The 23,228-nt window shown below is 51.5% G+C and overlaps 5 protein-coding genes across 5 annotated transcripts, besides 10 other annotated features; 2 read left to right on the forward strand and 3 right to left on the reverse strand.

Annotated features, from left to right (window-relative positions):
• Nucleotides 1-1,274: 1,274 nt before the first annotated feature.
• On the forward strand, nt 1,275-3,595 carry FPSE_03373 (uncharacterized protein; the record flags this gene model as incomplete). Its single annotated transcript, XM_009256492.1, has 4 exons — nt 1,275-1,667; nt 1,720-2,150; nt 2,202-2,830; nt 2,883-3,595. 4 exons carry the CDS (start codon nt 1,275-1,277, stop codon nt 3,593-3,595), a joined length of 2,166 nt encoding a protein of 721 aa, XP_009254767.1.
• Nucleotides 3,596-3,672: 77 nt separating this feature from the next.
• On the reverse strand, nt 3,673-5,148 carry FPSE_03374 (uncharacterized protein; the record flags this gene model as incomplete). Its single annotated transcript, XM_009256493.1, has 3 exons — nt 3,673-3,758; nt 3,812-3,976; nt 4,026-5,148. The coding sequence occupies 3 exons, from the start codon at nt 5,146-5,148 to the stop codon at nt 3,673-3,675; spliced, it is 1,374 nt and encodes a 457-aa protein (XP_009254768.1).
• A 347-nt stretch (nt 5,149-5,495) lies between these two features.
• On the forward strand, nt 5,496-6,625 carry FPSE_03375 (uncharacterized protein; the record flags this gene model as incomplete). Its single annotated transcript, XM_009256494.1, has 8 exons — nt 5,496-5,547; nt 5,597-5,622; nt 5,674-5,802; nt 5,864-5,966; nt 6,022-6,035; nt 6,107-6,338; nt 6,398-6,492; nt 6,569-6,625. The coding sequence occupies 8 exons, from the start codon at nt 5,496-5,498 to the stop codon at nt 6,623-6,625; spliced, it is 708 nt and encodes a 235-aa protein (XP_009254769.1).
• A 118-nt stretch (nt 6,626-6,743) lies between these two features.
• Nucleotides 6,744-9,478, reverse strand: FPSE_03376 (uncharacterized protein; the record flags this gene model as incomplete). Its single annotated transcript, XM_009256495.1, has 3 exons — nt 6,744-7,691; nt 7,747-9,209; nt 9,286-9,478. The coding sequence occupies 3 exons, from the start codon at nt 9,476-9,478 to the stop codon at nt 6,744-6,746; spliced, it is 2,604 nt and encodes an 867-aa protein (XP_009254770.1).
• Nucleotides 9,479-10,510: 1,032 nt separating this feature from the next.
• Nucleotides 10,511-20,519, reverse strand: FPSE_03377 (uncharacterized protein; the record flags this gene model as incomplete). Its single annotated transcript, XM_009256496.1, has 2 exons — nt 10,511-18,870; nt 19,037-20,519. 2 exons carry the CDS (start codon nt 20,517-20,519, stop codon nt 10,511-10,513), a joined length of 9,843 nt encoding a protein of 3,280 aa, XP_009254771.1.
• Nucleotides 12,433-12,466: a microsatellite.
• Nucleotides 12,744-12,867: a repeat region.
• Nucleotides 12,868-12,895: a microsatellite.
• Nucleotides 13,140-13,192: a microsatellite.
• Nucleotides 13,446-13,483: a microsatellite.
• Nucleotides 13,763-13,833: a microsatellite.
• Nucleotides 16,048-16,133: a microsatellite.
• Nucleotides 16,369-16,483: a microsatellite.
• Nucleotides 20,520-20,825: 306 nt separating the features above from the next.
• Nucleotides 20,826-20,873: a repeat region.
• A 655-nt stretch (nt 20,874-21,528) lies between these two features.
• Nucleotides 21,529-21,553: a microsatellite.
• Nucleotides 21,554-23,228: the final 1,675 nt, after the last annotated feature.

Raw genomic sequence — 23,228 nt, forward strand, 5'->3', positions numbered from 1 at the left:
TGAAGACCACGTTATCAATGATTCGGACCCGAGGAAGTTCCTGGTAATAGCGGGATGAGATCTCTCCGTGCCAACTAGGGCTTACTGAGCGAGCCTCGAGGTTCTCTTTGGTGGCTTTATGAAGAAAAGAAGATTTTTGAACGGTTGTTGCTCTTATGGTAGGTACACCGGCGTAGAAATGTCGCACTGGTTTGTGAGCACCAATGATGTATCTGGATGACAGAACGGGGAGCCTCACAAGTTGCGAAGGGGGGTGGAGAGAATAGGCACCAAGGTGGAGGAAGGTAGGAGCTTGATATAGCAGTGAATCACAGTGACGGCCAGTTCCTGCCTACGGAGGTAGACAGTTTGCTTGGTGGACAGTTGCATGGGAAGCCTTTCCATTCACTTGCACTGTTTTCGGGTACTTGCTTCTTTGTTTGATAAGTTTTCTATCCAGCCCAACAGCCTCATTTTCTATTACTACTTGATGGCTTGTGCTCGTCTATTGTTTAGAAAAAACAGAGCTCAACCGACCTGTCTCTGTGGATATAGGACTAGGCAAACAATTGATTTGCTTAAATGTGCAGAGCGACACCATGTAGCTTGCAATGGCAATCGTTATAACTCACTCGCGTCCTACCAGACTGCTTTGCAAGATAATTTGACATGTCCAGGTATACATCAACAAACAAAGACGCAGTTGATAGGTCTTGTAAGGAAGAGTGTTGTTGTTGTTGATACCAATCCCCGATGCACGTTATGAAACCTGGTAAATAAATCGATAGTTTTCATATCTGGGTAGTTTGCTACCTGTATGAAATACAACTTTCAATTAGGATTTAGAGCGTCTTGGAACAACTCTGCAATAAAACCTCGATGGTAGCAAGGCAAGCTGGATAAACACTTCCGAATGCTATTCAAGAACCACGATTCTGGTTACACTTTGATAGCGGTGGTGTTACTACTATAGGTAGGTAGGTAATTAGTCACAAAATAAGGAACTCGTTTTAGAAGCGTTTGAGAGAGAAAAAAAAGAATTAATCTTCCGTCACAAAGTATGTCTAGTTCAACTCTTTAAAATGTAGAAAGTTGTAAAAGGGGGATAACTTAGTACTAACGTTATCTGTTAGAAAGGGGCCAATACTCTAACCTCGTAGATGTCTACTCGCACGTCCCCCGGTACGTGCATACGCCCTGGCAACCACTTTTATTCTTTACTTTCCAAAGTACGTCGCGTTTCCCACGACGCGTGCATCACTGCAACAGCGTTTGTTTTCAACGACGACTAGATAATGGCGCGCACCGCTTCAGCAGAAAAGGCGAAACGCCAATTACCTCAAAACCCCAACGATCTATCCGACGACGAACTCGCAAGCGATGAACCGACCTGGGAATGGGTCTATAACTCTACCCCAACGACCGAACGGAACGATGAGCCTCAGAGTGACCGAAAACGAAGAAAGGTGGTTGGTGATAGGATTGTTGGAGCCAGAATTGGTCAATTCGAATGTCGGATCGGAGATGCTCTTATGCTCAAGGCCGATGGATCTAATGAAGCATGGGTTGCTCTGGTTTGCGATTTTGTCGAAGATGACGGGGAGGGCGAGAAGGCAGTCAACTTCATGTGGTTCTCAAGTGAAAGGGAGATTCGAAACAAGGAAAAGAAACGAACCGACTTCTATCCAGTAAGACAAAAGCTTTGTTAGGCTACTGGGCGCAACTTAACCACATCTCTAGAACGAACTCTACCTCTCCCCATCTTGGGACATCAACCCCCTAGCGTCCGTCAATGGCAAAGCAAAGATCATGTCTCATGATGCCTTCCTTTCCAAATACCCCCAAGGCCGAATTCCTAAAAACCACCCAGACTATGGCAAGGTCTTTGTCTGCCGAAGAGGCTGCAACACTCGTACTGCAACCTATACGGAAGAATTTATATGGGAAGAAATATATAGCGGCGAGGATGACCTCTTTGCTTTGATGGACAAAATCAAGGCCGAGACAAAAGCTAAACGAATTCGTCGTAAAATTCGAAGTCCATCTCCTGCCGATGATACCTATCTTCCTCCCCAGGTCCCACAGACTCCGACCAAGACCGGAAGGGGTTCCGTAGCAGCGACGCCAACTTCTCGAAGAAGTACAGCGACACCAGGCTCTCGTGTCAAGAGGTAAGCCGGATTCTAGACATTTCAGTTCGGATCGCTAACAGTGCATTATAGAAGCGCAAGCAAGAGACTTGAGTTTACACCATTGGCAACACGTAAATTGTCGCCGAGTCAAGTTGAATCTTCTCCATTTCAAATAGCACGATCTCGCCTACATGTATCCTCAGTCCCGACAAGCCTTCCGTGCCGAGAAGGTGAATTTTCCCTGGTCTACTCTCATCTTGAGGCTGCTATCTCAGATGGCACTGGAAATTGTATTTACATTTCGGGTACGCCTGGAACCGGGAAAACAGCAACAGTCCGCGAGGTTGTCTCCAGACTAGAGGAGTCTGTGGGCTCTGATGAGCTCGACGACTTTATTTTCGTCGAGATCAATGGTATGAAGATCACGGATCCTCATCAATCATATACTCTTCTCTGGGAGGCCCTCAAGGGGGAACGAGCCAGTCCAGCTCAAGCTCTTGATCTCCTGGAGAGGGAGTTCAGTAACCCTAGTCCTCGTCGTATCCCCTGTGTAGTGCTCATGGATGAGCTTGACCAGCTGGTTACAAAGAACCAGGCTGTCATGTACAACTTCTTCAACTGGCCTACTCTGCGACACAGTCGTCTTATTGTCCTAGCAGTCGCCAACACCATGGATCTTCCGGAGCGTACGCTGAGCAACAAAATTAGTAGTCGTTTGGGTACGTTTCCAAATTCACCACATGGCGATGCAGTACTGACTCACATACATAGGTCTCACACGTATCACTTTTCCTGGATACAATCACGAGCAGCTCATGAGAATCATTCAGTCACGATTAGAAGGAGTTCCTGGGAATATCGTAGACCCAGATGCCATTCAATTTGCTAGCCGAAAGGTAGCCGCAGTCAGTGGCGACGCTCGAAGAGCCCTTGACATTTGTCGGCGGGCGGTTGAGCTTGCCGAGGCGGACGCCCCTATTGATCCCTCCACTCCAAGCAAACGAGATCCCCAAACACAGTCAAAGGGTTCAGCCCGCGTCACCATTGCAACAATCAAGAAGGCCATTAATGAGGCCACGACTAATCCTATCCAACAACACCTTCGCAGTCTTCCACTAATGTCCAAACTCGTCATGGCAGCTCTTTTATTGCGTATTCGAAGAACAGGGCTAGCCGAGACAACATTTGGCGAGACCCTCGACGAGATACACCGGGCAAGTCTTCGACCTCCCCCAGCGCTCCCTGGCGTTGCGGCAGTCCTCAATAGCGGTCTGAAGGGGACAATGACGAGTGGACAGCGCCCAATGATCCGGCCTGGACATATTCACACTGCGGCCCTGGAGTTAGTAGCGGCGGGTATAATTAACCTCGAAGCTCAGCGTGCCGAGCGATCGAGTAAGCTCCGCCTTTCCATTGCAGACGATGAAGTAAAATTGGCCCTCCGTGATGACGGGGACTTAAAAGCCTTGGGTATCGGTGTATAAACAACTGTAATATAGAGCCAGCAGAGCGGCGTCTCGGGACAATATGTCATTAATTCAGAAATGCCACTCCATGCACCTTAAAATTTCCTCCGGGCCAGAGTTGGCTTCCATTCGAGAGGATGCGACTCTTCTGTCGCTGTCTCATCCTGCTTCCAGATTTTAACTGTACATATATTAGCAAACGAACAAAACATATTCGAGGTGGGTGGCACATACTTGTTTTGTCAGCTTCACCACAGATCAGACGTAGTCCAGAGCGGTCAAACGTTGAACTCATAATGCCTGCCTCGGCGTCTAAAGAACCAGGCTGGGCTGTGGTATCGAGAGACTGGAATCGATGTCCAGTCTTCCAGTCCCAGAAGCTCATGGATCCATTATCTCCTATTCAAGATTAGCTCATGAGTCGTAGTTCCTGAATTGCACCACTAACCTCCTGTGAAAAAGACATTCTGCTCATTGACGCTCATGGTGTTAATGATGGAATTGTGACCCTCAAAGTTTTGCATGAAGGCTCCTTCAGGGCACTTCCATTGCTTCACACTTCCGGTACTGCCACTGGCAAATGTAAACTCTGAGGGATGGGTAGCCAGGGCTCGAACACCCTTCTTGTGGTGGGTGAGCACGCCCATGGTCTTTCCGGCCGCAAGATCCCAAAGTCGTACTGTTGAGTCCAGCGATCCGGTAATAACTTGAGGATCCGCCTCTTGACAAACAAGATCGGAGACAGTCTGAGTGTGGCCTGATAGGACATGGATGTTGCTCCTGGTTCGCATATCCCAAACACGAGCAACACCATCTCGACCGCCAGTGACAAGGACATCAAGTGTAGGATGCAGAGCCAGTGTGTAAACACCACTCAGATGGCCGTGGTAGTGGCGAATAACCTTGTTCGTCTCGAGATCCCAACATTTGACCATCTTATCTTCACCGCAAGAGAAGAGATAGGGGTGACGGGGGGACACAGCAAGACCACGTACTGTGCTGATGTGTCCAGTAAGTGTCAATTTCAACGAGCCGCTCGCCAAATCCCAAATCTTGATAGTTCGGTCGCCAGCACCACTGGCGAACCACTTATTTCCAGGCTCGACAGCCAGACTACGAACCCAACCCAAATGTCCTGATATGACTCTCATCAACTTCCATGGCGCGTGCCATTCGGGCTTTTGTTGCATCATGTTCTGGGTTCCCCGTGTCGTAAGGGACATGTTCTGTGGTGTGCTTTCGTTCCTAGCTGCGGATGCAGACGCCTTGCCTGAACCGGGCGCGCCCTCGAGGAGCTTCATGGCCGGCCGAACCAGCGCTCCAGCTTTAGTCTTCTTTCCAGGTTGTTTAGTCGGAAGTTTCGCAGTGATTGAGGGCGGTAGAGTCTCGACATCGGCGTATTCGTTGCGAAACCGACGTTTCATGATGGGATCTTCAGACGCGTCGTCTAGTTTCTGTCGCTTTGTGTTGGTTGCTTGAGCGTGTGAGTATAGTGTTCTTGAAACAGTAGCATTTTGCGCGGCGAGAGCGCCAAGCTGCAGCGCATCTTTTGGTACTTCTGGCGTTTCCATTGCGTATGTGCGGTGGTTTTTGCGACCGAGGGAAAAAGGGAATAGTCGTTGGAAAAAGTTGTTGCTAAGTCTAGAGACGCCAAAAGTTGCGACTGGAGCGTGTAAATGCTGGATTGCCGTGTGGCGCAGCAATATGAGCGCCACAGTTTGTGGCTAACAGCTTTAGCTCTGTACTCTTGCTCTTACAGCGACTGCCTAGGCCTGTGGTGTACGTAAGATATTGTGTATACTGCACCTACCTACCCTACGAACAAAGTTTCTTTCGAAGCATCTAGGTAAGATTTCCATCACAATCACATACCTTTCATTGATATATTTCTTAATCTTCTGGCTACTAGAATATCAGGATGGAAAAAGAAGACAAATTCCCTCTCCATACAGCTGCTCGTGAGGGGCGAGGTGAGCTGCTACAGGGCTAGGATTGATCACCATTTACTAACAAGCACAGTGCCTGTAGCTGAAGGACTACTCAAGGTCAGTGTTCGAGGGTTCCAGATCAAGACATTGTATTCATTTAATCGGTAGTCGGATCCTAAACTATCGCAACGCAAGGATGACGATGGTCGATATCCTATTCACTGGGCAGTATCTTCCAATAACTTCGAAATCGTCCAGTTGCTAGCCAACCAACGCAGTTTCGATGCTGACGTTCAGGTAAGCTGTAAACTGCGAAACATTCGTCGCAAAGCAGAAGGCAGAGTTGACCATACAACAGGACGGAAGTGGATGGTCTCCTCTTATGATTTCAGCCAGTGTCCCCGAAAGTGAAGCTGTTCTAAAGCTCATCATCTCTAAAGATGCCGACGTGAATCTCAAGAGTAGGACACCGATCTGTGCTTCGTATTTGATATTGTAACTAATTGTACCTTGCAGATTTTACTGGCCAGGTAAAGCTCCCACCCAAGCCTTCTAGTCTAAGCCATTATGCCAAAAGTCTAATGCATGTTGAATCGTACAGACCGCCCTTCATTTCGTTGCTTCCAAGAAGAACCTTGACATTGCCCGCATTCTCATTGACAATGGTGCATCTACCCGAGTTCGCGATCGCAGAGGCCAGTATCCTATCCATCGTGCAGCCGCTGTTGGCTCTGTGCCAATGGTGAACATTCTTCTCAAAAACCGAAGCCCGCTGAATCCTACCGACAACGAGGGCTATACTCCTCTTCATCATGCCATTGCAGAAGGCCATGGTAAGTGGAAACTTCCACTGTCATCCATGACATAAAGCAACTGCTCACCAGACCACCAGGAGACACAGCAGTCGCCCTTCTCAGAGAAGGCGCAGACTTCACCCTCAAGAACAGCGCAGAAGAATTGGCCATGGATCTGGCTCCAGACAAAGAAGTAAGTAAAAGACAAGTATTCTAGGCTTTTCCTTCCGACGACATATCAAAACTTACGTCTAATCTTTCGTCAACAGGTGCGCCGATATATCTTGCAAGGTGCTGAGCGTGAGGGTATCGAGATGTCAGGGTAATCAGGAATTAGTGTTAGAATGAAGAACAAGAGAGGCACTACAACCAGCGCAAGTCGAGACTGCGTGCCGAAGCAAGAATAAATAAAAAAGAAATGAAACAAAGGAGTCCACCTTTTTCTTATTTCGTCACTGTCCGCTCTACCAGTTCGCGATACATATCCTTGACGTCCTGAACATCGGCCTTCAGCTCCTCTACAAGCTCACTCTTCTCACCCAACATTTCTAAAGTAGTTTGGTATCGAGAATTGATGTTCTCCACCTCCGTTTCTAATTCCGTGACTCGTGCTGTGGCACCCTTCTGGGCTTCCAACTCAGTCATGAGGTTCACAATGTCAGATCGCGCTTCGTCTCGCTGGCTGCAAACGCGAGCCATCTCTTCCTTGGAAGCCACCTTCTCGGCCTCTAGTCGTCGGATCGCCGCACTCATTCTCTCAACAAGCTGCACCGAAGGACCAGCACCAACCGTTGACACTGAAATCATGTCCTGCGCCATATTTCGAGGAGAAGAGGGATCACCGTCCTCGAGATCGTCGCGATCTGGCGGTGGTGACGCTGCGCGAGGTGACTCGCTAGGTGGCTCAAAGGGCGAGAAAGGAGGTGGCGGTGGCATCATGGGTCCAGTCGTGGACAAGGCACTTGGTCGAGGAGGCTGACTGGACATTCTTCTGCCAAAGAAGAAGCCTTCGCCCGCACTGTCAGTTTGACTCCCAGGAGTAGGTACCCGACGTGGCTGTCTGCCTGGCACAGGGAGACCAATAAGGTCTGAGCTGAACGTCCGAGCTACGGAAAGCAATGGAGAGTCGGGTCTGCTTTGAGACTTTGGTGTGCTTATCGCAACCTCGTCTGCCCATTGTCTTCGCTCAGCCTCAGCGGACACCTCTCTACTGGCAGCTCGCTGGTGCTTCTCGAGGTCGCTGCGGGCCTGTTCAAGTGCTGTTTCGGCACTCACGTGCTGGGTTCTGAGGGTAGCGAGTTCCTCACGGCATGCCTCAAGCTCTTGTCGAGCGGTTGCAAGAGCTGGGCTGACAGCTTGTAGTTCATCTTCAAGACGTTTGCAGCGGCTGGCCTACGGGTTGTTAGAACCATCACTCTTCACTGTTTGAGCCCAACTTCCAACTTACCGAGTCGCGGGCCTTCTTGCGCATTTCCGACTCTCGCCGTTGCGCCTCGTCTCTCTCCTTTTCAAGATTGGCCGCCTTTGTCAGTAACGATGTTTCAATGCCTTGCCAGTTCTCACTAGCTGAGGCATACTGTGACTGGAGGGTTTCAATATGTCGTATCAACTTGATGTCACCTCCGGATCCTGCAGAAGCCTCCTCCGCCGCTGCTCTCATGGCCTCTAGCTTACTCTCAGCCGCTCGGAGTTCCAGCTTCAATTCTTCCTCAACGTTGCGGCCGCGTTCTACTGCCCGGTCCAACTTCTCTTGCCACTCAATTTCAGTGAGGCGCAGCCTCTCGACCAATGCTTCTTTTTCTGAACGTAACGTAGCGATGCTGCCTTCAAGTTCCTTCTGCCGTTTCTTTTCAGCATCTAGCGCCTTGTTTAGGGCCTCAGTATGAGCAGCCTGTGCTTGTTCGGCCTTTGTTTTGGATTCCCGTTCCAAGCGTCGATAGGCTTCCTCTCCGGCCGTCTTGTCCCTTTTAAGTGCATCGATCTGTTTCTGAAGTGCGGCACTAGCCTTCCGAACCTCCTCATTCCTCTTTTCTTGCTCTTCCTTGCTGTTAATTCGGCTGCGTAGAGCTTCTGTTTCAACCAAGGCTTTCTCCCTGTCCTTTTTGAGCTCATTTGCCTGCTTCTCGTTTTCGGTGATTTGCAGCCGCAGCTTACGGACGGTTGTTCGGAATTTCTGTTCTGAGGTAGAAAGCTTCTGTCCTTCCTCCATTAAAAGGGCAATCTTTTCGTCCTTTTCCGCCAACTTGCGCTCCGCGCTACCCGCAGCGGCCGAGTTTGCAGCTTGCTTAGCTGTGTCCGCAGCATTCTTGGAAAGGTATTGTAGCTTAGCCTGTAAGGAGTCGATCTGCTCAATATATTCTTGGACCTCGTCTGAGCGGTTCTTGTCGGCCTGGCTGGAATCTTGTTCTGATTGCGGTAGTTCCTCGGACGTAGTCGTGGCTTGTGTCGTCTCCGTAGCTTTAGGAACATCAGGTTCATGGTCTAGAGACTGCGGTTGCCCTTCAGTCTTGTCTGTTGCTTGCTGCGCTGGAGCAGTTTGAGATTCTGTGTCGGACTGTGGTTCTATTATAATTGGTGTCGTGAATTCTTGCTTAGCATTTTGCCCGCTTTGACTTGTATCCTGAGTATCTTGAGAGCTTCTTGGTTGTGATTCTGCGAAAGTAGAGGATGGTTCGACGACAGGTGTAGGCTCAGCGACTGGGCTTTCGTGTTCAGTAGGCTTCGGCTCTGGCGTATCTGTACTTTGTCTCGACACGACAGGCTCAGTGCTGGCAGGTCGTTCCTTGTCTACAGAGCCACGGGCGGTATCAATGGAGCTACGTGGGGAAGATTGTGAAGTTCGCGATGCGATTGCTTTGGCCAGCCTGGCTTGTAGTCGGTCATTGGCTCGATTCGGCTTTGGAACTACAGCTAGAGTTTTTACTCGAGTTAGCATGCGACGACCGCTCTGGTACTCGAAACAAGAATTCAAAGTGCATCGACGCACCAGGGGTTGTAGGCTTGGGACTCGGTGATGGGGCAGGCGGCGCGGCCTTCATTCCCTGCTGCTGTTCATATTGCTGTGATGCCTGCGCGGCCTGTTGTTCTTCGTCGAGCAAGTTATCGAGACGGTTTTCAACACCTTCAAAGGCTGAAGAGAGGAAGGCGCCCCAGCGCGACCCTTTGCCAGGCGCAGTCATGATGAGAATGGCCAAGTCGTTGGGCTACAGCTTGTCGTTCGTCAACCGACTGCGTATCTGCTGATCGTCACCTCATCGATTGGTCGATCGCGTATATGTTTGGGCGGAGTAAGCGCAAGTATTTGGAGACGATTGCGGTGGTCGGGCTGTATGTAGTCGTAACTGCAACTGAGAGTAGATGTTCGCAGGGAAGTGTTGGTTCAAGGTTGAGGTGTCGTCAGCAAAAGAGTGGCATGTACTGGGTACCTAGGCAGTTAGTGGGTGGTAAGTGGAGTGAGTAAAACAGACAGATGACAAGGGAGGATGCCATTATAATTTGAATGAGACAAACACATACCGACTGGTAGGTACTGTACAGCGTGGTACCTGCGTTGAAGCACGCTCGGGCTATGTAGTAAAAAGCAGTGTCGAGTGAAAGACCCAGAATAATGCCACGAATTATCGTCGGTATCTCCAAACCTGGTGTAAGTCGACAACGTTAGTACATAGATGTCAACCGGGAATTGGATGGGTTTCGAAACCTAACATCAGCCTTGTTGCATTATACCTAGGTATGTTAGTAGACTACTAACCTTTTATCTCTACAGCGATGTTATGCTCTCACGTTTTGGACAGAATACAATATCATCGAAAAATGTCGCAGCGCAATTGTACTATCTCTTTACTCTAGATAAACAAGCTATTTCTCATAATTCCTATTCTGATTCTTGGGTATACATGTCGTACAACAGCCCTTCTGGGCCACCAGATACAAATAGATGGATAACAAAACCGAATACAAAACCAAATACAGATACCAATAGCTATCCCATACATCCAATACAATATCCAACGTTGGGACATCCTCGATACTCCATTCCCATGTGCCACTAGTAAAGCCGCAAAACCCAAACACCGACCATGTTGGTGTCATATTTCGTATATAACGTGGTTGTGATACTGAAACAAAGAGCAAATTAAATATATAGAAACACGCTCGCTCAAAATGACTCTCATGCAATGTTCGTTCGTTCACCCTTCGTCCATCATCTATCATCTCTTGATCTTCTTCCACCAGCTCGTGCGAGGAGCTGCTGCCGTATCCACGGGGTTTGACGCTCGACGGGTGTGGTGTCGTTCATCGCTACCTTCAGATCGCCTGTCGCGATGACGACCACCTCGCTCTCGCTCTTCACGCCTTGCTCGTCGCTTTCGCCTTTCTTCAGCCTCATCTGGCGTCTCGTCGGAATACTTGGATCGGTGCTGAGCTCGTCGAGCTTCACGTCGTGCCATCTCATCGTCCTCATCTTGTTCTCCATTGGCATCGGCAGCTTGGGGGAGCTCTGGCGGGGGCGGTGCGTCAACATGCTCTTGAACCCACGAAGAGGTTCCGAGATGTGGCCAAGCTGGCTGCTGCATCTCCTCATGCCGTCGTGGCCTTCGTTGATGACCTTCAGCTTCATCAGTAGGTCGAGCGGCTCTTTTGGCTTCTCGACGACGACGGCGCTCATGTTCATCTTCGGATGGATCAGCCGGTCGAGGTCGTCGACGCTCGCGTCTTGCGGCTCGGCGGGCTTCTTGCTCTTCTTGCTCCGCGGCAGCTGCAGCCTCTTGTTCTCTACGCAAACGCCTACGCTCTGATCTTTGGGCTTCCTTCGCTTCTTGTGCTCGCTGCAGTTCTTCCTCTGCTTGCTGCTCCTCTTGAGCTCGTCTTTCCTCTTCGCCACGTTGTCGAGCGGCACGGCGCTCGGACCTGCGTGCATCGTGATCCTGTCTTTGAGTATCCGCTCCCTTATCACGTTGTCGACGTCGCTCTCGGCGTGCTTCGTCCTTAGCCCTACGCGCTTCTTCTTCAGGATCGGCTCGTTTGGCTTTGCGTGCAGCCCGTCTTGCTTCTCGGTCGGCATCGACGACTACTGCATCACCATCCATTCTCGCAGTGCGCAAGGCTTCATCGTCAGTCGTCGCATACGTACTGCGGCGTCGGAGAGGGTCAGGACGTTCGTTCTTGGGTGTTCTCAGACCACTGAAGAGGCCAGCAAAGCCCTTCTTTGAACCTCGTGGTAGAGCAGGGTCAGTGGGAACGTCAGCTTCCACCATAACAGGTTCCTCGTCTCGAGATCTCCTATCTCGGCGGCGACGATCGCGCAGACCAGGCGTAATTATGTCATCTGCCATGGCCATGTCTTCGTCTTCGCGAGATCTTGTCTTGTGAGACCGGCGGCGCTCGCGCCTATCATTTGCGAGGTCGGGATCGACCATGATGACATCGTCGTCTTCGCGCGATCGAGTCTTGTGCGAGTGACGGCGCTCATACCTCTCTGGCGCAGGGGCAGCGCCGGACATCATAGCATCTTCATCCTCACGAGATCGTGGTTTACGAGATTTGCGGCGACTGCCTGGGTCTTCCTGTACAAGCATTTCTTCAGGAGGTGGCGAAACAACCCCACGAACTGCTTCAGAATGACGGCGCTTGCTGCTGACACCATCCCTCTTCTCGCGAGTTGAAGTCGAACGTGAAAGAGGTGTTTTGCCGAATGGAGCAGTCGTCCTGGAGGTCTTCTCAGCTTTGTCGGACGATGACCCCTTTGATGATGTCTTTTCCTCCCGCCTTCTGTGCCTGCTTGGCTTCTCCTGGTAGTATTCATCTGGTTCTTCGCGCGTAGTTGCTCCCCATTTACCCCAGGCCGCCTCTTCGCGGGCAAGTTTTGGTCTGCGAGACTGTTTTGGCTCAGGTGGAGGTGTCAATGGAGGATCTGGAACTGGTGGTGGCGGAGGAGCATCGCGTCGGGATCTGCTCTTTCTGCTCCTTCTGTCCTTCTTTGGCGACAAGTCAATGACTTCGACAATCTCATCGTCCACAGGTTCTTCAGCCTTCACTTCTTCAGGAGCTTCTTCGGGAACAGCCTCAGCCTCTTCTTGACCAGACTCGTCAGCAATGTCGTCATTTGAGGCTGCAGTTGGCTCCTCGGCAGCGTCTTCATCGTCGTCGTCGTCGTCGTCGTCGTCCTCCTCTTCTTCTGGCGCCTCTTCAGCCTCGACTTCCGCTGCAGCGGCGGCCTCCTTTGCAGCAAGCTCTTCAGCCCTCTTTGCTGCGTTATCCTCGAGGAATCTGAGTCGATCTGTATCCTTTCTGCCTAGCCTGCCCTTTCTTGATTTCTTGAACCTAAGAGAATCAAGCTCTGCTTCTTCGGCCTCAGCTTCTCTTGCTGCAGCTTCTTCAGCCTCTCGAGCTGCTGCCTCCTCTGCTTCTCGAGCCGCTGCCTCTTTATCAGCAATAGCATTTTCATCCTCCTCCTCCTCCTCCTCCTCCTCCTCTTCCTCATTCTCCTTATCTGCTTCTTCTTCCTCCTCTTCTTCCTCCTCCTCCTCCTCCTCCTCTTCAACTTCTTCTACTTCTGCTTCAGCTTCAGCAGCAGCAGCAACGGCAGCGGCAGCCTCCTTAATAGCACATTCCTCGGCGCGACGAGCTGCGTTCTCTTCTAGTATGCCAAATCTCTCCATGTCCTTCCTGCCTAACCTGCCTTTTCTGGCCCTTTTAGCTTTTAGTGACTCAAGCTCGTCTTCCTCAGCCTCAGCAATAGCAGCAGCCTCAGCTTCTCTTGCTGCAGCTTCCTCTGCCTCTCTTGCTGCGGCTTCTTCTGCCTCTCGTGCTGCTTCTTCCTCCTTAGCAGCAGCATTATCTTCCTCCTCCTCCTCCTCCTCCTCCTCCTCCTCCCCCTCCTCCTCTTCTTCGTCAGGTTCATCTTCTTCAGCAGGTTCATCAGGTTCAGCTTCTGCAGCAGCAGCTTCCTTGGCGGCATGTTCTTCAGCGCGTCGGGCCGCGTTTTCTTCCAGGACAGCAAACCGTTCCGTATCCTTTCTGCCAAGTCTTCCCTTTCTTGCCCGCTTGGCTTTCAGGGACTCTAATTCCTCTTCTTCAGCATCGGCAATCGCAGCCTCTTCAGCTTCTCGAGCTGCCGCTTCGTCATCTTCAGCTTCAGCAAGATCCTCCTCCTCCTCCTCCTCCTCCTCCTCCTCCTCTTCATCATTGGCAGGTTCTTCGGCCTCTTCAACGGCTTCAGCTTCAGGGTCCTCCTCAGCAACTTCGAGGTCGGCTTCCGCAATGGCTGCCGCCGCTGCAGCTTCTTTGGCAGCTCGCTCGTCTTCACGTCTAGCAGCGTTCTCTGTCAAGATCTCAAATCTTTCAGTGTCTTTCCTGCCCAGTCTACCCTTTTTGGCCTTCTTCTTGATTAATGCTGATAGCTCTGCTTCTTCTTCAGCAATCGCGGCTTGTTCGGCTTCGTCGATCTCGTTTGAATCATCTTCGGGCTCTTGGTCGGCTTCAGGCTCAGGATCAACTTCTGGTTCAGCTTCCGGTTCAGGTTCAGGTCCAGCCTCAGCCGCTGCAGCTTCTTCAGCTTCACGGGTTGCTGCCTCCTCGGCACGCCTAGCGGCATTATCTGTCAAAACTTGAAACCTTTCCGTATCTTTACGACCCAATTTGCCCTTCTTGACCTTTTTCTTACTTAGCAATGCCAATTCAGCCTCTTCTTCGGCGATAACTGCAGCTTGTGCCTCGGCCTCGGCCGCTGTAGCGGCGGCGACTGCATCCTCTTCGTCAGGTTCAGCAGCTTCCTCGGCTTCAAGATCATGCTCCTCAGCTAATTCATCATCGCCATCTTCGGCATCGACAAATTCGTCATCCTCTTCCTCTTCAGCTGGGGGAGCCTCTTCTTCAGCTGCTGCTTCAGCTGCTTCAGCTGCTTCCTCTGCTTCCTTGGCTGCCTGCGCTTCTGCACGTTTTGCTGCATTGTCCATCAGAGTATTGAACCTTTCCGTATCTGACCGACCCAGTCTGCCCTTCCTTGCCTTTTTCTTTTCCAGGGCAGCGAGTTCTGCCTCTTCCTCTGCAGCAATAGCTTGTACCTCTGCCTCGGCGGCTTCTTTTGCAGCAGTGTCCTCATCATCAGGATTCTCCTCAGGCTCGGGTTCTGCAGCGTCTTCAGTTTGCTCAAGAACTGGTTCGTCGACATCGACCTCGACCTCGGCTTCCTTAGCTGCCTGCTCCTCTGCACGCCTGGCCGCGTTCTCGGTCAGAATGTCGAACCGCTCGGTATCCTTTCTACCAAGTTTACCCTTTCTGGCCTTCTTAGAGATAAGTGAAGCTAATTCGGCTTCTTCTTCTGCTGCAATAGCAGCGGCTTCGGCTTCGGCTTCGGCAGCCTCTCGTGCAGCAGCGCCATCGTCAACTTCGGGAGCGTCTTCAAGTGCATCCTCAGCTATAGCCTCTTCAGCCTGGGCTTCGGCTTCAGCTGCTGCTGCCTGGGCTTCAGCTTCCTTAGCAGCTTGCTCTTCAGCGCGTTTCGCAAGGTTCTCGGTTAAAAAGTTGAATCGCTGAGTATCCTTATTCCCAAGTCTCCCTTTGCGTGCTTTCTTTGCTTCAAGAGACGCAAGCTCAGCCTCTTCTTCAGCAGCTATAGCAACAGCCTCGGCAGCGGCTTCATCGTCAATTGGGACCGGATCTTCAGGAGCTTCTTCGACAAGTTCCTCGACGTCAGGGATTGGTTCTTCCGTTTCAGGGTCTTCGGGTTCTTCTGGGGCTATTTCTTCTTCGGCAGGGGCCTCCTCGACAAAAATCTCAGCTTGGCGAGCAGCTTGTTCTTCTGCTCGTTGAGCAGCATTCGCTGTTAGCTGGTCAAATCGCTCCGTATCTTTACGCCCTAACTTGCCCTTTCTTGCCTTTTTAGCAGTCAAAGCAGCCAGTTCGGCTTCTTCTTCAGCAGCAATAGCAGCAGCCTCAGCTTCAGCAGCCTCTCTTGCAGCTATCTCTTCAGCCTCTGCGGCTTCAGCAGCCTCTCTTGCAACGGCTTCATCGGCTTCTTGAGCTGCTTGCTCCTCAGCCTCTTTAGCTGCCTGCTCCTCGGCAGCCTGGGCATCTCTAGCAGCCTTATTGTCCAAGAGAGCGTTAAGGCGATCAGTATCCTTGCGTCCCAATTTGCCCTTTCTTTCCCTTTTCGATTCAAGTGCAGCCAGCTCCTCTTCCTCCTTTGCAATTACCGCTTCGGCTTCAGCTTTTGCAGCTTCCTTTTCAGCCTCCTCAGCAGCCATGGCTGCATCGGCTTCCGCAGCCTCCTTTGCAGCTGTCTCTTCGGCTTCCGCAGCGGCAGCGGCTTCTGCAGCTGTAACCTCATCGGCTTCTTTAGCAGCTTGTTCTTCGGCTCGTTTGGCGGCATTCTCAGCCAGAGTATTATAACGGTCGGTATCCTTTCTACCCAGTTTGCCTTTCCTTGCCTTCTTTGCGTCTAAGTCTGCCAGCTCTTGTTCCTCAGCAGCAACAACCGCGGCAGCCTCGGCATCAAATTCTTCAGGGGGTGCTTCCTCTTCTGGCGGTGCCTCTGGAGCATCTTCAGGGGCTGGTTCTTCAATGTCTGCAGGGGGATCTTCAACGACTTCCGGCTCGGCCAAAGCAGCGGCTTCTTCCTGGGCGGCCTTCTCGGCTCTCTGGGCAGCATTTTCGGCAAGAACAGCCAGCCGATCGCTATCCTTTTTACCCAGCCTGCCCTTCTTACCTTTCTTAGCAATGAGAATTTCCATCTCTTCTTCCTCTTCAGCGGCGATGGTAGCGGCAATAGCAGCGGCCTCAGCAGCAATAGCGGCCTCTTCATCATCAGCTTCAGAAGCAGCAGCGTCATCAAACTCATCGATAAGGAGGTCCTCGGCTTCAGGAAGAGCCTCCTCCTCCTCAGGCTCAGGCTCGGGTTCAGGTTCAGGTTCAACTTCGAGTTCAGGTTCAGCCGCAGCTGCTTCGGCAGCCTTCTCAGCTCTTTGGGTAGCGTTCTCAGTAAGGACAACAAATCTATCGTTATCCTTCTTGCCAAGTTTGCCTTTCTTGTTTTTCTTGGCGGTTAGGGCAGCTAGCTCAGCTTCCTCATCGGCAATAGCTGCAGCCTCTGCCTCAGCGGCCTCTCGAGCGGCAGCTTCTTCTATAGCAGCGGTCTCAGCAGCGGCAGCCTCTTCGGCCTCAGCAGCGGCAGCAGCAGCTGCTTCCTCCTCAGCTGCTTTCTCTGCCCGGGTGGTTGCATTTGCAGTCAGAAGATTGAAGCGATCAGTATCCTTCTTCCCAAGTTTGCCTTTCCTCTCTTTCTTAGCTACTAAAGAAGCAAGTTCAGCCTCTTCCTCGGCAATAGCAGCGATAACAGCAGCAGCTTCAGCTTCAGTAGCTGCATTTGCATCAGGAGTATCACCTTCAACAGGTAAATCATCCACTGGAGGTTCTGGGGGAGGTTTCTCAACTTCCACCTCTGGTACAGTTGCTGGATCTTCGGGCTGCTCAGTAACCATTGCTGCTTCCTGAGCTCGCCGTTCTGCATTTTCAGACAAGATTGCAAATCGTTCAGCATCTTTCTTAATAAGCTTGCCCTTCTTGGCCTTTTTTGACGTTAACGCAGCTAGTTCAGCTTCCTCTTCGGCGATGGCGATAGCCTCAGCTTCACGAGCCGCTAAGGCTTCTGCTTCGGCGGCTTCTGCTGCAGCCGCTTCTTCTGCATCTTTGGCAGCTTGTGCCTCAACTTCAGCAGCCGCAGCGACAGCTGCCTCTTCTACCTCTTTAGAAGCTTGTCGTTGTGTAGCGTTCTCCGTCAGAATATTGAAGCGTTCCAGATCCTTCTTGATTAGCTTCCCTTTCTTAGCCTTCTTGGCAACAAGCGTTGCTAGCTCTGCCTCTTCATCGGCAATAAGGATAGCCTCAGCTTCGCTTGTTGTTAAAGCCTCAGCTTCGGCGATTTGTGCTGCCTCGTCTGCAGCAGCTTCAGCTTCAGCAGCTTCTCGCGCAGCTATCTCCTCGGCTTCTTTAGCGGCCTGTCGCTGAGCGGCATTTTCGTTGAGAAGATTATATCGATCTGTATCTTTCTTGCCAAGCTTGCCCTTCTTCGCTTTCTTTGCCTCCAGACTAGCCAACTCTGCATCTTCCGCTGCAACGGCCGCGGCATCTGGTCCTGGCACAGGCTCTGGTTCAACAGGTGTAGCATCAGCGTCCGCTGGTGGAGCCTCAGGTGCTGGCTCAGGGGCTGGTTCGGTTGGTGCATCTGGGATTTCAGGGACTGGTTCTGCCTGAACTGCCTCGGTCGCAGCAGCTTCGGCGTTTTTGGCTGTTCGTTCTCTAACTCTTTGGCTAAGGATATTGTAACGTTCTACATCCTTTTTCTTGATGAGATTGCCACCTCGCTTGATTTTTAAAGCATCCAAGGCTGCAAGCTCCTTCTCTTCTTCAGCAGCAATTGCTGCCTCGGCCTCACGGGCAGCTGCGTCTTCAGCTTCACGAGCAGCCTTCTCATCAGCCTCACGAATTGCAGACTCCTCAGCTTCGCGGGCAGCCTGCGCCGCGGCAGCTTCTTCAGCCTCTTTGGCAGACTTTGCTTGGGCGCGTTTAACCGAGTTACCGACCAGAGCCATCAGGCGAGTTGTTTCAACCTTAGTAAGCTTCGTCTTTTTGGCCTTTTTGGCTTTCAAAGCAGCCATTTCCTCCTCTTCCTTGGCTTCTTCTTCTGCCTCAGCATCCAATGCAGCCTGAGCTGCAGCTTCGGCTTCGGCCGCAGCTTGGGCTGCTGATTCGGCCTCGGCAGCCTCTATGGCAGCAGCGGCGGCGGCATCCTCGGCGTCCTTAGCTGCCTGTTCGTCCGCTTCTTTGGCTGCTGCCTGTTCGGCTCGTTTTGCCGCGTTATCTGTAAGAATATTAAGTCGTTCTTGGTCCTTCTTTATTAGCTTGCCTTTCTTAGCCTTCTTCGACTTCAGGCTCTCTATCTCCGCCTCTTCTTGTGCTATTTCAGAGGCCAACGCCGCTTCTACTTCTGCAGCTGCTTGTGCCGCTGCGTCTTGCTCAGGAGACTCAGGAGGAGGCGCGTCGTCAAGAGGAATGTCGTAAATAAGCTCGGCTGCTGCTGCATCGGCGGCAGCAGCAGCAGCTTCAGCCTCGCGAGCAGCCTGAGCTTCAGCTCTCCGAGAAGCATTGTTTTCAAGCAAAGCAAGGCGCTCCTGGTCCCTCTTAAGCAACTTCCCTCCTCGTTTCTGCTTTTTCGCAAGCAATGACGCAAGTTCCTCGTTTTCCTTGGCTACCTCGGCATCTTCTGCAGCTTGTAAAGCAGCGGCTTCAGCTTTGGCGGCGGCTTCGGCGTCGGCCGCTGCTTGCGCTTCTGCTTGTGCGGCCTCAAAAGCGGCTACAGCCTCAGCTTCCCGAGCTGCCCGAGCCTCAGCTCTTCTAGCAGCATTGCCTTCGAGCAAGGCAAGTCGTTCGCGATCTGACTTGAGAAGTCTCCCTCCTCTTTTCGTCTTCTTTTCTACGAGACTCGCAATCTCCTCGTCGTCGCGTGCCGCTTCGGCGTCTTCGGCTTCACGGGCAGCTCGCTCCTCAGCTTCTCGAGCAGCTTGTTCCGGGTCTGATTAACGGCAAATTTATTTAGCGAGGCCCAACAAAGGGGAGCGTCGATGTTGAAGGCAGAAGTCCAGTCAAGGTGTTGATCGGACTTTTGGAGATGCCCAGTTGTTCTCGATCGTTAAACCATGGCTTTTCATCTGCTTCCATATCGCCTTGAGTTATCTTACCGGTAGTATCGATTAGGAAATCGTGTGCGCCATGTTTCGTGTCTATTGAACCCAAAAAAGCATCGTTAGGATCATCGGCGCTGGAAGTTTTAAAATCGAACGGGTCAACGGCCGGTTTCTTGGGTTTCTTGCCAAATTCCCAAGAATCGAGGAAGTCGCTAGAGCCGACAGCCTCGACGGGGTCTGGGGCTGGAGGAGGAATCTCATCTTCCAATTGAATCAAGTCGCCAGCTTTTTTCTTTTTCTTACCGGTTCCCCACAGATCCCGACCGTCGTCTTCTATCTTGGGCGGCTCTGGGACTCGATGAGCGTTATAGAAATTTGACTCACATGTGTCATCCTCACCTGTCTTACCGATTCCCCACGAACCCCATCCACCTGGATTGTCCTCCACGGGTTTTGCTTTGCCTGACCCGAAAGTGCTCCAAAAGTCATCGCCGTCCTTGTCTTCAAACGAAGGAGGGTCAGGGACTGCGGGTATTGGGTCCTGGGCTCCCCAGAGGGAACTCGGTGGTGATTTGTCCTTCTTGCCGGACCAACCACCACCCCATTGGTCATCCATGGAGGGGGGGTCTGGGGCAGCCGCCAAAGCAACCTCCTCCATGATACCCTTCTTCTTCGCCCGATCCTTCTTGGATATTCCCCAAGTATCCCATATATCTTTCTTTCCACCAGGGGGACCTTCAGGTTCAGTGTCGAGGGCGAGTTCTTCCAAGATGCCACCTGGTTTACCCTTTTTCTTCTGGTTGCCCCAGCCCCAAGGGTCACCGGCATCTTTGGGTTCCTCCTCGGGCTCGGCACCCCATAGCGCTGATGCTTTCTTGTCCTTTTTAGTTCCGAATCCCCAAGCATCATCGTCATCTTTCATCCCTAAGTCGCCTGTGCTGCCCTTCGGTTTGTCCCAAGGATTATCTTCGTCCTTCGACTCTGGCGGCGGTGGCGGCGGTGGTGCTGGTTGTGGTTCATTCTTCGCCCCTCCTCCCCAACCCCATCCACCACCACCGAATCCCAACTTTGCGCCCCAGCTGGATATGCTCTTGTTTTCTGGGGGACTGAGTCCGAGATCCAATTTGCTCGCTCCGAGGCTGATATTATCGAAAGTTGTGGGAGGTCTTAGTGGTGGTGCGCCTCCACCACCACTACCATTTCCATCACCTGCGCCGCCCGCGGCACTGCCTTCACTCGCTCCTCCACCACCTGCATTCATATCATCCTTCTGACCGTTATCTGCCGGGGGAGCAGCAGGGGGTGGGGGCGGTGGAGGAGGAGCGGATGGAGTCTTTGCCTTCTTGCTCTTCTTCGCCGCTTCGTGAAACCCTTGGCTTGAATTGAAGTCGATGAGAATGTCGGATGCGGGATCGCTGATAATTTCGTCGTTTGGTCGGCGACTCTCTTTCTGGGCATCTGAAGGTGGCAGAGGGGATGAAGTGAGCCATGATGGGAGGCGCCTGTTGGCGTTGCGGCCGGTGCCGTTGATAGGCATTGTGGTGTCTGTCGGAATAGGGGCGTCGCAGGATTTAGGTAAGCGCCGATACCATCGTGGAGTGTGATCTGGGATAATCAACGGCCTCTCGGCCACTTTGCGATGTGGCAGTGAAGAAGAGACCTAAGCAAAGTAAATGTCGTTAGATAGAACAGACGATGGACAGACTTTCAGACGTGTTACGATTCTGGAGCAAGATCACTTGACAGGAATGGGTGGTAGCGGGTTCCCCTCAAAGCTGGGGCCGGCGCCGATCGAGGGGCCGGCCGCTGAACGCCACTCATTAAACTTGCTAAGCTTTTTGCCCAGAAACATGAAAGAAAAGCGATTAAGCAAAAACAAAAACAAAAACGACATGCAAATTGCAGCTTCATGATATGATGAATGACAGTATAACATACATCTTGTTGTAATGTGTGTACGACCCAAGCACGAGCAACAAGACTCAATCGGCATCGTAGAGAACATTCAATCGGCGCATTTGACGGGCACCTCGTAGTTGGTAAACCAATCGCGCTTCTTGTCCAACTGTCTGTGGATGACAGAACATAGGCTGCGGCCATTGTGGTAGACGAAGCTCGTGCGAAGACGGAGCGACGTCACACACATGGAAGCTATGACTTGAAACAAGCGAGGACAAAAGGCGACAAGGTATCGATGAGTGAGCCTGGACGCCAAAGTGATGAGCAATGCTGAAGGTGACTGAGGTTCGGTAGCAGAACGATTGGTGATGTTGTGAGATATTTCGTGTAAGTCGCAACCGGAGCAATATTGAAAGCAAAGGGTGAGGGGTCTTGTTTAGCCCAAGGGTATCGAATGCGACGTCGTTGTGAGATAGAGGTTATAGTTGGACTTGTTGGGGGAAGTGACGATATGACGCGCTAGTTTTGAAGTGAAGAAAAAAAAGTATCGTTTCGTTGGAAGATGAAGGGTCGAGACGTTGTAGGTTCAAAGGAGCGTAGTCGAAAGATAGCTCCCGGGGTAATTGATCGAAACCCTGGGTGACCGACTGTTCTGTCCTGTCCCGTCCTGTCACTTTTTCACCAACCACCCCCAGTCGCTGAATGGATCGTCGTCGGGTCTTGTCCTGGAGCTGCGCGCTGCGTAAAATAAAATAAGCTTCAGCTCAAAATACTCGACCGGAAGCCGCACTGGGCAAGGTCAAACACACAGACAAGATTCAATGTGAAGTGAAAAGAAAGGAGGGGGAGAGAGAGAATTCACGGTGACGAAGAAGTGAATGATTTGCTATGGCAAACAATTGGACGATAGAAGGGAAGGGAAAGACACCCATGGATAACAAGTAGTACACTGCCTTCCTTAGGTACTTACCTACCTTTTGGTTTAGACACTTCAGGCCAACCCAGACAACGGAATGGCCAAGCTGGGGGAGCCAATGACGCTAGATTTGCTCCTTTGGATCGTCAGGCAGGCGAATTGCTCAGATGTCGTACTTGGTTAATGCTTCAAGGCGACTGGTTAATGTGCAGAGTGAGTCGATGGAAATGACAGGGAGCAGCCCCATTAACAAGCATTCAGTCTACCAGTCAGGCAAAAAGGCGGGCGGGCAAACGCGGGAGTAACGCAGGATCCATAGGTGGTAGCTAATAGCTGTACAGCGGGAGTGAGTACTAATAGGTAGGTACGCTACAACTTATCAATGCAGGGGGACGTGCCCTTTAGGTTGGCAGTTGTTGCACGTTGAAGTTGAAGTGCCAATCTATATCGCCGCCACCAGATGCAAGCTAGAACCGGACGATCTCGAAAGGGCACGCGCTACTGTAAGAACTTTAGAGAAATTTTACTTTGTACCTAGATGAGTTGAATTGTCACTATAGACAGGTACGGATGCGCATAATAGAAGACAGATGTTTTGGTCTGTAGGTATTGCAAACGCCAATATTGGTCGTTCCATATTATCACTATCACAACATCACCAGACCACAAGATCCATAACAAATGTGCACCCTCTGTAGATTCCCCCACACCCTCTCACAACTCCCTTGACAACCCATGCCACTGGACGAGGAAAATACTTTCAAGTTTCGACTTTATTTCAGGTCACTCACTCACTTTGCCATATCCTCCTCAACGTCTATCCCGCGTTCCGAACCTCCTAGTACTACAGTTTTTCTCGTAGATCCTGTACTCTGCAAAGTACATACACACAGACACCATCCATCATCTATCGTGTTGTTGCACATGCACGTACGATCCACCCGATCCAGTTCAATCTAGCCAACCACGCAAGAGCCCGTTGATACAAATCCAGGTCTGCAAGGTCAGGCCGCAGCGTGAGCGCGTGGTTGGATCAGATCCCTCCAAGGTACGTGTTGGTGAAGCCCAATGGAGCATCGAGCCCAGCCACCCTGAATCTCACATGCCCATTCCACTAATGGAAGCAGAGGAAGAAGGGTCGCAATGCCTAAAGCCATCCGCTATGCGCGCCCAATTCGTTCCAGTGAAGTAATGAGGAGGAGATATGCGACTCATAGGTTTTCGTACAGCGAGTGATCCAGTATTGCACTATGCATTCCGCCTCAGGACTGCAATAGATAATGGTTCGGTGGTGCGATCCCCGTGACATCACGAAGGATGTCTGGTTGTTCCATAATGAACCAATACCAACCTCGACTCTGAGACAAGGTGTGAGATTTTTTCTTTCTTTTTTCTTTGCATTGCCTCGACTCAAAGCTCGAAGGCGAGGGC

Source organism: Fusarium pseudograminearum, chromosome 1, assembly GCF_000303195.2.
Source record: "Fusarium pseudograminearum CS3096 chromosome 1, whole genome shotgun sequence".
In the NCBI taxonomy this organism is placed as follows: Eukaryota; Fungi; Ascomycota; class Sordariomycetes; order Hypocreales; family Nectriaceae; genus Fusarium; species Fusarium pseudograminearum.